General features: G+C 45.6%; 1 protein-coding gene across 2 annotated transcripts; it reads right to left on the bottom strand.

The window, feature by feature from the left end:
• Positions 1–4050: 4050 nt before the first annotated feature.
• On the bottom strand, positions 4051–11839 carry RWDD2B (RWD domain containing 2B). Of its 2 annotated transcripts, none has more exons than XM_080655292.1 (5): positions 11708–11839; positions 7413–7639; positions 7266–7333; positions 6784–7146; positions 4051–6251 (listed from the first exon to the last, which is right to left on the bottom strand). In XM_080655292.1, the coding sequence occupies exons 2-5, from the start codon at positions 7617–7619 to the stop codon at positions 6017–6019; spliced, it is 873 nt and encodes a 290-aa protein (XP_080511418.1). In that variant the 5' UTR covers positions 7620–7639; positions 11708–11839; the 3' UTR covers positions 4051–6016. The 2 variants fall into 2 exon arrangements, with proteins under 2 accessions (XP_080511418.1, XP_080511417.1); XM_080655291.1 differs by lacking the exon at positions 11708–11839 and adding an exon at positions 11092–11685.
• Positions 11840–11915: the final 76 nt, after the last annotated feature.

Below are 11915 nucleotides of genomic sequence, written 5' to 3'. Positions count from 1 at the left end.
ACTCTGATCGCCCCCCTTCCTTCCTTCCTTCCCTTGCTCTGTTACAGTATATGAGAGGGGTTCATCTCCCCCAGTTGCTCGTGGAAGTGGGGTTCTTGGGGTACCTCTGGAATAAGCATTTCCAGAGACCCCCACGAGAGGATGAGGTATAGTGGAAAGCTTTATTTTCGCAAAATTACACCTCTGTGTTTCCAAAGTCCCATTTCCCTTAGCCCAGTCATAGGAAAAGGGTAGGTTGGGCTTCACGAGGTCTAAATCAGAGCCAGTGTCCAGTTTCTTTTCCATGTTGGAGCCGGTCCAACCCAGCATCAGGCGAGGTGCAGTCCATTAGTCCACATGGCTACAGAGGAAACATGGGCAAGAGCAAAACAAGAGAGCCCCATAAACCAGTGGCGAGGAGCAACACGTCTGAAGAGGGCCTGTTTAGGGGGTTATACATTTCCAAATGTCCACACATTTGCAGCAGCCATGCTCATTCTGGCCAACCATCTCTGTCTCCAGGTGTGATTGGCAGGTAAGTACCTTCCCTCGGTCCCCACAACTTTATTGGGCTTGTGTCTGTTTTCCCTTTGTTGGATCCCTTCCCCCAATGTTTTCCAGGAATGGGCAGGTGCTCCCTGGGCAGTGTGACATTGCAGCTTCCTGGTGAAGCTGCCCAAATGACATGCCTGTAACATCTGACTTCCCTTCCTCCTTTCCTGTTGTTAACAACTGGCTGGTTACAATGGTGTCACAAGGGTTGTAGCTGCTGCTTCAGTGATGACCTCTGTTACCTCTTTTGGCTTTTAAAATCTCTTTTAGCCAATCTCCCACATTAATTCTTTAATATATTCTTATTGCTTTCTGAGAGGGAGAGAGAGAATCACTGATTGCCCCTCCCGCACGCCCCACTCCAGGGACCAAGCACAACCCAGGCATATTTATTTATTATTAAATAAGTAGTGAAGTTTGTTTTCTGGACCAGATGGCATCAGGTTTGCCAGATTGTGCTTCAGTGGGAGGCTCGTGGTGCCCCTTGACAGAATTTCCATGGGCTCAGTTTATCCTAGGTGGTGTAATCAATGTGGGGGGGGGGTTGTTAACTACCAGCACCTATCCTTAACTCTAAGCTGCCTTGCAGTTTTACAGAAACTGTTGGACTCCCCGATAACCTGAAACATAGATTTCTTAAACAGATAAAGCTCTGTAACAGCTGCTCTTATATAAACACTGAAAGTAATAAGTTTTTAATGTATTTTATCAAATTAATAAAATGATGCAGATGATAAGATTGGCTTTCACTTTTCAAGTTCAATGGATCTGGATTTGTGGGATTGTTACAATTTTTTTTTAATTTAATAAATCTTTATTGTTCAGATTATTACAATTGTTTCTCCTTTTTCCCCCCATAGCTCCCCTCCACCTGGTTCCCACCCCACCCTCTGCCCTTACCTCCCCGCCACTGTCCTCATCCATAGGTGTACGATTTTTGTCCAGTCTCTTCCCACACCCCCCATACTCCTTTCCCCGAGAATTATCAGTCCACTCCCTTTCTATGCCCCTGATTCTATTATATTCACCAGTTTATTTTGTTCCTCAGATTTTTAATTCACTTGATTTTTAGGTTCACTTGTTGATAGATATGTATTTGTTGTTCATAATTTTTATCTTTACTTTTTTCTTCTTCCTCTTCTTAAAGAATACCTTTCAGCATTTCATATAATACTGGTTTGGTGGTGATGAACTCTTTTAGCTTTTTCTTATCTGTGAAGCTCTTTATCTGACCTTCCATTCTGAATGATAACTTTGCTGGGTAGAGTAATCTTGGTTGTAGGTTCTTGCTATTCATCACTTTGAATATTTCTTGCCAATCCCGTCTGGCCTGCATAGTTTCTGTTGAGAAATCAGTTGACAATCATATGGGTGCTCCCTTGTAGGTAATTAACTGTTTTTCTCTTGCTGCTTTTAATATTCTCTCTTTGTCTTTTGCTCTTGGCATTTTAATTATGATGTGTCTTGGTGTGGTCCTCTTTGGATTCCTTTTGTTTGGGGTTCTGTGCACTTCCTGGACTTGTAAGTCTATTTCTTTCACCAGGTGGGGGAAATTTTCAGTCATTATTTCTTCAAATAGGTTTTCAGTATCTTGCTCTCTCTCTTCTTCTGGCACCCCCATAATTCTGATGTTGGTACGTTTGAAGTTGTCCCAGAGGCTTCTTACACTGTCTTCAACTTTTTGGATTCTTTTTTCTTTTTGCTTTTCCGGTTGAGTGTTTCTTGCTTCTTTGTATTTCAAATCTTTGACTTGATTCTTACATTCCTCTAGTCTGCTGTTGGATCTCTGTATATTATTTTTTATTTCAGTCAGTGTATGTTTAATTTCTAGTTGGTCCTTTTTCATATCTTCGAGGGTCTCATTATATTTATCAGCCTTTTCTAGGATATTCTTGAAAAGCCTTATAACCGTGGTTTTGAATTCTATATCCAGTCATTTGCTTTCCTCCATTTCTTTCATTTGTGATGTTTCTTTGTCTCTGCATTTTTGCTGATTCCCTGAGTTGGTAGGGTAGCTTTGTGTGCTAGGTTTCCTATAGGGCCCAGTGGGTCGGCCTCCCCAGTTAACCTGAGGTGGACACTCTTGGTGCACTCGTTTGTGGACTGTGTGTAGTCTTTTGTAGTTAAGCCTTGATTGTTGTTGGTATCACTGGGAGGAATTGACCTCCAGGCCAGTTGGCTGTGAGGATCAGCTGTGTCTATGCTGGGAGATGTTCGGTGCTGGAGACAGCCTTATAGGATCAGACTTGCAAAATTGCAAAAGCCTCTGCACTCAGCTTGGATGGGGCGGAGTCTCAGGGTGGAGCAGACAGTCTTGGCTTCCCGTCAGCCCTGCCATTGCTTGCGCGCACGCGCCTCCAGACCTCTGCCTTCCGCGGCTCCCCCGTTTCCGCCTGACAGTCCAGATTCCCCCCGTAAGAGTGTGGGTCCCCAGGGGCTTGCCTGGAACTGGGGTTCAGTGCAGTCGGAACTGGGGTTCAGTGCAGTCAGGAGCTTCCGACTCCCTTCCGCTAGGGAAAGCCTGCGGCAACCTCTGCAGTCTTCTCTGCGAGCACTCGCACACGCGCGCACCTCCAGACCCCTGCCTGCTGCGGCTCCCCTGAGTCTCCGTGTGCCTTTCTCTCTGACAGTCCAGACTACCCCTGTATGAGCCTGGGTCCACGGGGTTTCGCCTGGAACTGGGGTTCAGTGCAGTTGGGGGCTTCCTTCCCCCTCCCGCCAGAGAAAGTCAGCCAGGCACTCAGCCGCCCTTCCTCTCTGCGCGCGTCTCCGTACCTCAGCCCTTTGCCACTCCTCTGATTCTCCATGAGCTTTTCTCTTTCCTTCTAGTTGTAGAATTTCCACTCAGCCAGCCTTCCTGTGGTTCTGGATGATGTCCGTTCTGTCTTTTAGTTGTAGTTTTCAAATTGTTGTGCGAGGCAGTAGTTTAGGTGCTAACCTATGCTGCCATCTTGGTTTCTCTGCCGGATTATTAAAATTTTTGAATTTTGTTTTGCTTAAAAATACTGTTGCCCTAGCTGGTTTGGCTCAGTGGATCGAGCTTGGCCTGTGGACAGAAGGATCCCAGGTTGAATTCTAGTCAAGGTCACATGCCGGGTTTCAGGCTCGATCCCCAGTAGGGGCCTGCAGGAAGCAGTCGATCAATGATTCTCATTGATGTTTCTAACTCTCTCCCCTCCCCTTTCCTTTCTGAAATCAATTAAAAAATATATGTATAAAAAATTAAAAACTAATAATACTATTGTTGCGCACCTAGTGTGGCTCAGTGGTTGAATGTTGACCTAGGAACCAGTTCAATTCCGGGTCAGGGCACATGCCCGTGTTTTGCCCTGGATCTCTGGTTGCGGGAGTGCTAGAGGCAGCCAATCCAATCAATGATGTTTCTCTATCACTCTCCCTTCCTCTCTCTAAAAATCAATAAAAACATACTTAAAAAAGAATACTATTGTTTGTATAGCAATTACTTTTATAAATAAAAGTGTACATGTAGCCAATGTTTTCTGCTCACACTGTTTTCTATAGATTTTTAACTTTTAATCATAATTTGATTTGGCATTAATAGTTTCTTTTAAGAATAACACTTTCTTCATAGATGATTCCAGTTCAAGACATATTATCAGAATAATACATAGAAAAATTGTCATTGTGGAATGAATATACATATTGAATAGTTTTACATTTAAGGATCTTTATATTAAATATATATTCATTTTTAAAGTCTAAGGAAGCCATTTTGCTCTAACATTTAACTAGTTTCTTACAGCTTTTATTGTGTCTCTTACATTACTGTAGGTAGGACCATCTAACTTGCTGTTTTCTTTTTTGCTGATTAGAACTGTCACCCATTTTCAAAAGAATTTACTAATCATGAGGTTGGAACATCTGTATTCTCTTTGTCACTCTGTCAATATCCAATGTCTACATTTGACAGGTTTGTCTCAAGGAAGAAAACTAATATATGTTTTTTGTTACACTTGAGATCTGTATATTTGTACATAGCAGTGTATTTTTTATTAAAATAATGTACAGCCTGGCTGGTGTGGCTCAATGGTTGAGCATCAACCTATGATCCAGGAGGTCATGGTTCAATTCCGGTCAGGGCACATGTCTGGGTTTCTGGCTCGATCCCCAGTGTGGGGCATGCAGGAGGCAGCCAATAAATGATTCTCTCATTACTAATGTTTCTATTTCTCTCTCCCTCTCCTTTCCTCTCTCTGAAATCAATAAAAACATTTTTTTAAAAGAGATTGAGCTCAGTTCATGCCTTACCCTTCTGTGAGGTGAACTGAGGAACAGAGCATTAAGTATACAAAAATATATATGAGCTGCAAACTCTACTTAAGAAATACTTCATGTATTTGTGTATCAAATGGTTGGGGTAGATTAAAAACTAAAGCTTTCAAAATATTTATTTGGCAAAACAGCTTTCCACTGCTAGTAAGTGGCACAGAAATATAAATAAGATTGTTTTTATTTCTTAACTAGAGGCCTGTGTAGGGTCCCTAGGCCTGGCCGTCGATCAGGGCCAGCTGGGGCTTCCTTCATTCCATGCCACCCCCTGGTGGTCAGTGCACATCATAGCGAGTGATCCAACTCCCAGTCGAACTCCTGAGGGGACACTTTGCATATTAGCCTTTTATATAGATGGATAAGCTGTCTACAGCAAGGCAGGGGCTGGTGCTGGGTCAGTAGCTCACCACAGGCGCTGGCATCTCTGTGGTTCTCCTGGCCTTCCTGCCCTCGAACTTGAGGGGCTACTGCAGCTTCAACCATCGGCCTTGGTGTTGCAGCAGAAAGAGGGGGAAGGGGTGCTCTCGCTGTGTCAATCATGTTTACCAGGAAAGCAAAAGTTTTACCAGGTAACCCACAGCCAAAGCCCTATCCCCAGGCCACCTGAGCTTCAAGAGGCTGGGAGAACTCATGGAGGCAGGTAAAGGCAGGGGTTAGAGAATGGGGGGCAAGTTGGACTACCAATATTATCTAACTCAAGGCAAATTAATTCCTCTTTCAAAATGGGTAGATATGCCAAGGTATTTCTGTCAATAATTTTAAGATTATAAACTAAGACTCAGTTCTGTTTTCAATCAGGACATATTTTTTTTTTATATATATTTTATTGATATTTCACAGAGAGGAAGGGAGAGGGATAGAGAGCTAGAAACATCGATGAGGGAGAAACATCGATCAGCTGCCTCCCGTACACCTCCCACTGGGGATGTGCCTGCAATCAAGGTACATGCCCTTGACCGGAATCGAACCCGGGACCCTTCAGTCCGCAGGCCGACGCTCTATCCACTGAGCCAAACCGGTTTTGGCCAGGACATATTTTTAACAGATGCACTTCAGCTATGCTACTTTTTCTCTTTTTTTACCCCTAACATTCTAGAATGGACTAAAGGAAAATTACTTAATCTTTCAAGAAAGAGGGGGTAAAAAACCAAATGGCCAACAGTGACACAATACTTTCAATGACTCCTCTGCTCAGCTACTGTCCTTCCACGCCAAAGAACATCTGGAAAACATCCCCACATCCACTGGCATTTAAAAATTGATACAGTTGACCAAAGTCCATGTGGTTTCCTCTGGCTCCACTAACACTGAACACTTTTTCTTCAAAAACTGAAAATTTTCTCCATCTTTCCATTTCATCATTTGTACCATCCAAAGGAATGTCTTCTCGATGGCGAATCAAAATTCTCTTCCAGTTTAATTTTTTGAGTCTGAAAAGAAATTTTCAAAGTAGAAAATTTGAAACTGTGTTGTGCATTCTAGAACACTGAAAACATTATTTTCCTAGAAAGGAAGAAATCTATCTCAGGGATTTATTTTAGTCAAATGTGATTCTGGTCATAATCCTGTCCCCAAAGTTATTTGTTGGATTATCACTGATACAGAAAGTGCTGATTCTCAAACTCCCAAAAGGGACCCCTGAGAAACTCATTTAGGGTACCAGTAGAGAAGTGAGAGGATTAGAAATTCCCGAGCTTCACAGGAAATATACAGCTTACGATGAGGAAGAATCAGATCCATGGGAATGGAGGGCCTTGATTCAACATCTTTACAGAACCCTCCCATGTGCACTGTGTCCGATGAGGGAAGTGATGTGACCACGTGTGAGTCCTACTTTGTCCATTGACTTGAGACTGAATTCCCTTAAGACACCACCCAGAGATGCTTATTTTACATCTCTAGGATCTAGTTGAGAACTGCGATTATTGGCACAGCACACAGAGTTTGTGAGAGTGCACCCACCTTGACCAGAATTCTTCGCAAGCACCGTGGGGGCCTTCCACACAGACAACGCCTGGCTTCCCAGGCATGCTAAACCCAGACAGGGCAAGCTCCTTCGCCCACTGCAGGATGTCCTTTCGTTTGCATTTGCTGTAGATGTGATGGCTACAGATCCAGAGTCTCGTGAGAATGACATGGACGGGCTGGACTGTACTTCCTGGAATGGGGGGAGGGATGGGGTCTCTGCTGACATAGCCAGAGGCGTGTTCTCTAACCCAGTCGGTGGCATTCAGTATACAGACGTCTCCGAGGCAATTCCTCTGCAGGTATGTGGTCAGATCTGTGTTCAGCTGAGTCTGCTGGGATCTACTTAGTAATACTGACCTGGTTTATATGGGATAAAACATTAAATCAATTTTCTTGGAACACAAAACAAACTCAAGAATTGCTATTATTCTCCGATTAATTTTGACCTTAATAGCTAGCCAGTTCCTGTAACACACCTGACAGTGATTTCAGGCAGAACTGTAGGGTATTCAAAGGGAAGAATACAGCCCAGAGAAAACACCACCTGATCAAAAGAGAAGGAAAATGCCCTCAGCGTTAAGTCTTGATGTGTTTCAATTCTCCCAAAAGCAAAGCTGAATTACCACTGTGTCCGCAGACATGTCCAGGTTCATGTTGATAGTAAAGTACACTTTTGAAGATCGGCCCTCCATCGTGCCCTTTTCAATGCAATCTTTTAGTTCTGCTACAGCGAGCTGGTCATTCACTGTGAGCTCATTCTCACCAGGGAACATGCTGGCCAGCAGGTCTAACTCAGAGAGCTGGGCCTCAGCCTGTTCAATCTCAACCATTTTTGGATATCTGTAAGTTTCTAAGGAGGTAAGAATAAGAGACAATTAACACATACAATCTTAGGATTAAGAGTACTTATTAGATTAGTATCCTTAATTCAATAGATTAAGGTTACTTATTTAAAAAGTATTTGATTTCTTCAGAAAATGTGAAATTTAATCAGAGTATTGTTCTCCATTCTACTTTTTAATGTCTTGTAATATGTAGTAATAGATGTAATGTTAATATGGAAGAATCCAGTGAGATCAATAAACTCTAATAATAACCACACACCGATTCCTACGTATCGAGATAGTTGATCTGGCATCTTGATCTACTTCATAAAAGTTAATTGAATAATGTAATCAAAACCCACATCAATGACAGAGCCAGGAAAGAGGCTAAGACAGGTTACCATGGAAACCTAGAATGAAGAGAGTAAGTAGAGCTAATTCTACGATGATTTTATCTTAATATTAAATATATTAGTTTTAAAAGCAGGAGACGGGGAAAAGGGAAAATAAAAGCTGCTAATTATTCCACAGCTCAAGTAACCCCTGTCAACACTAAAAAAGTACAAGGTTGGAAAATTCAAATACAAGAGAAAAAAATTAAGATATAGTTTCCTGATGGTAGGCTCTTCCCCTATCTACCGAAGTCCCCAATCCAAGGCAAAGCGTATTTGGTGTTTCACATCCAAAAAAATTTTGAACATTATACATAAACATACATGGAAAATATATGCTGGTATAATCCTATCTAATAAAGAGGGAATATGCAAATTGACCCTCACACTGTCACAAAGATGGCGGCACCCACAGCCAATAAGGAGGAAATATGCTAATTGACAGCCACGCTCTCAAAGATGGTGACCCACAGGTTGAGAACCACTAGCAGGGTCCCCTAAGACCATTGGAAAACACAGATATTTACATTACAATTCATAACAGTAGCAAAATTACAGTTATGAAGTAGTAATGAAAATAATTTTATGGTTGGGAGTCACCACAACATGAGGAACTGTATTAAAGGGTCACGGCATTAAAAAGGTTGAGATTCACTGCTCTAGAGGAAAATAAGGCTTACCTTCTCAAAGAGAATTTACTCAGTGAAGGCAAACACCATTATTTATGTTAGTGGTATCCTTGGGGAATTCTTTCTCCTCTTTGGTAAAGTTTTATCAAGCAGCTACTATATGTAGAGTTTCACCCATCCTTCCTTCCTGGAGCTTTCTATTTATTTACTTACTTATTTAATATATTTTTATTGATCTCAGAGAGAAAGGGAGAGATAGAAACATCAATGATGAGAATCATTGATTGGCTGCTTCTTGCATGCCCCCCACTGGGGATGGAGCCAAAATCTGAGCATGTGCTCTTGACTGGAATCAAACCCAGGACCCTTCAGTCCACAGGCCGAGGCTCTATCCACTGAGCCAAACCAGCGAGGGAGAGCCTTCTATTTAGTTTGAGGATCAGGACATTAATAAGATCTAGAACAATGAAGATAAAAGGACTTAGTGTTAAATGATCAGTATAAATATTACAGGCATGGGGAGTGAGATGAGGGCACAATCAATAAAATGGGCCACCAGGAAACTTTGGGCAAAGGCCACAGGAGCTGAGCTGAGCCCTGAAGGAAGGGTGAGACTTAGACAAGCCAAGTGGGAGGCATAATGGGGAGAGAGGAGGGGTCTGTGAGGCAGGAGAGCACAGAAAAATCACATAGCCCGGAACCTGTCCCTGCCTCACAGCCCCAACGACCAAGGCCTAATCCAGAGGCTCATAATGTGGACTAGTTTCCCTGGTGCTATCGACTGTGTGCCCTAACCCATTTCGGCCCCTTTCCTCTCTGGACAGCTGAGTTCCACAGCCCACAGCACCCCACTCCTGTGCCTTTCTTGTGGTCGGGTTCAGCCAATGGGCTGGCAGGAAGTGGGAGGATGGGAGGAGAGAGTCCACGTACTTTTCCACGGTTCTCTGCTTTGGTGGGATTCTGACAATGGCTGGGACGGGCTAAAGACCACCCCTTCTGCAGGCAGCCCTTGTTCCTCATCTCCAGCAGACCTTTCAGGCCTAGTCATGTTCCTAAAGGAACTTGGCCGCTCCTCTGTAAAAAGACCCTTTATGAACAATCTCTTCATCGCTTCATAGTTGAGTGTGTGTTATTTCCTTCCAGACCCTTTGATCTTCCTACCCGGAGTCTGGTTCTAATGTCTGCATCAACTTGCGCTCAGCACTGTCATTAATTGACTGTATGCAGCGTCATGTATATCGAGACAAGCAAGAGAGCACCAGCAGCCCTGTCATCCCCTGCTTAGAAAAAAGTTATTGTAACTGGTGCCTGGGCAACAGTGTTGCAATCCGAGAGGAAAAGTCCCTAGAGTTCCACAGGGGAAGGCAAGCGGGCTGACCCCCGACAGCTCCCCATGGAGTGAACTGCCCGGGTTCACCATCTGGCTGTTAGTTTCAGACTCAGAAGCAGGAAATGCCCGCATGCTGAGTGGATCCACTCCCCACAGGCTGCCTTGGATGATCCATTATCAAGTCCTTTAGAACATTAGCTGCAATGGATCCTGTCAAAAACAGACCACAGGTTATGGGGATGACTGAAATGGGAGGGGTGTTGAGTTCATTAGGATGAACTGGACGCAAATCGGGAAAACATGGAGGGCTCTCTGCACCCGAGAGTGTGAGTCGATGACAACACTACATCATTCCTAATGCCAGTGTGGTTCCAACTGAAGTCCAGGTGCCAGTGCCACGCTGGAAATTTTACACAGAAGCATTTTCTGCTTAAATAAGTTCGTGAGGTGCAGAATGACAAGGAGTTCAACCAGTTTCTTTAGGGTGCCCAAGGGTCGGACTATTGTCTTGACTGATCTAATGTTTATCTTAGACACAAGTGATTGCATTTGGACAATAAATTATATGGGCACTTGTTTTTTTTTTGTATGTGGCTTCTCAGCCTTTGTTGTCAGATCACAATATGCACCATGAATTTCTAAGAGGAGGGTTTAGTATGTGTTGTACCCCAAACCTATCTGACCCTGGACCATTTTTCTCCAGACCTAATGATGGTAGCGCTTCTCAACACAGATGCATTCTACCTGGCTGGTCATGTAGCCGCCCTCAACTTCGTTAAATACCAAGGCCACATTCCATCTTCATCGAATCCTTTTCAAATAACGTTTAAAATTCCTGGACTTATTAGAATTCCAAAAATACCCTTCCTAGTCTGTTTTGGAGCCGAGGACTCCAGGAAACTGCTTGTGGGTGGTTACTGGAGGAAAGGCGGTCACGCGGGTCCCTGACTAGCGGTTGAAGCAGCACTCCTGCCGGTCTGCCACCCAGGACCTTAGGCCAGTGGCTTCGTTTCTCGTGCCTCAGCCTCCCAGTCTCCAAAGCGGGGAGGACAGGGCTGCTGTGAGGACCGAGTGGAGGGGGTGGGAACTGCACAAAACAATGCTCGGCGCCAGAGTGAGTGCCCTACCAGAGCCTGCTAGGACCGCCATGGGCTGCTCACTCAAGTGTTTCTGGAGCACCTACTGTCCAGCGCGGTCCTTGGCACTAAGTGACAACAATGCACAACAGGACGAAGAAACCTCTGCCGCCACGGAGATGCCCGCTCGTGGGAGGAGCCAGGACGCGGCCAGCGGACGGCTGTTGGGAAGAAAAGGCAGGAAGGGGACAGGCGCCAGCGGGGAGGTCTGGGCCGAGTTCCCGGACAAGGGCCCAGCACGCACGGGCCCGAGGCAGGAGGATGCGGACCGGTGGCGGGCGCAGGGCGCAGGGCGGACCTTTAGGAGTCAGGGCTGGAGAGGAAACGCGGGCGGTGCCTGCTGGGCTCACACGGCCCAGAACTCCCCATCCTGGCTCCTACGGAAGGCCCACGCGGGGTCTGGCTCGGTCACGCAGACGCCACACTGCTGCCGCGTGCTGGCCGCGCGGGCGAGGGGGACCCGCCTGCCGCAGGGCCCGCGGCGGGAAAGGATGCCCTTGGCTCGCCGTGCGGGAGGCGCCGCTTAGTCCCCGGCCCGCGTTTCTGTGGACACCCGCGTCCTCCTCGCCTCAGTGTTTCCGGGTCAGACCGGGCCGGGGGCGCCCACCTGTTTAATTCCCCCCACGGGGCTCGGCGCCCATGGGTCCGGAACCAACGGACGGAACCGCAGGTTGTCCACACGGGCCGCGCTGGGGCTCAGAGGGTACTGCGCAGAACCAGGGAACCCCCCGAAGCTCAGGAGGGCTTCCGACGCCCCGCGTTGGCCTGAGGAGCCGCGAGGGGCACCGCGCCTCCGGCGGCCGCCGCTCCCGCTA

The sequence above is a fragment of the Plecotus auritus genome, assembly GCF_963455305.1.
Source record: "Plecotus auritus genome assembly, chromosome: 2".
Taxonomy (NCBI): Eukaryota; Metazoa; Chordata; class Mammalia; order Chiroptera; family Vespertilionidae; genus Plecotus; species Plecotus auritus.
This window is presented reverse-complemented; position numbering and strand designations above follow the sequence as displayed.

Coding starts and splice junctions, on each gene's coding strand:
- RWDD2B (XM_080655291.1), bottom strand. CDS start 11,113: ATGGCGGTCCTAGCAGGCTCTG. Junction 7,147..7,265: donor CTGCCTGAAATCACTGTCAG/GTGTGTTACAGG, acceptor CATATAAACCAG/GTCAGTATTACTAAGTAGAT. Junction 6,252..6,783: donor TGCGAAGAATTCTGGTCAAG/GTGGGTGCACTC, acceptor ATTTCTTTTCAG/ACTCAAAAAATTAAACTGGA.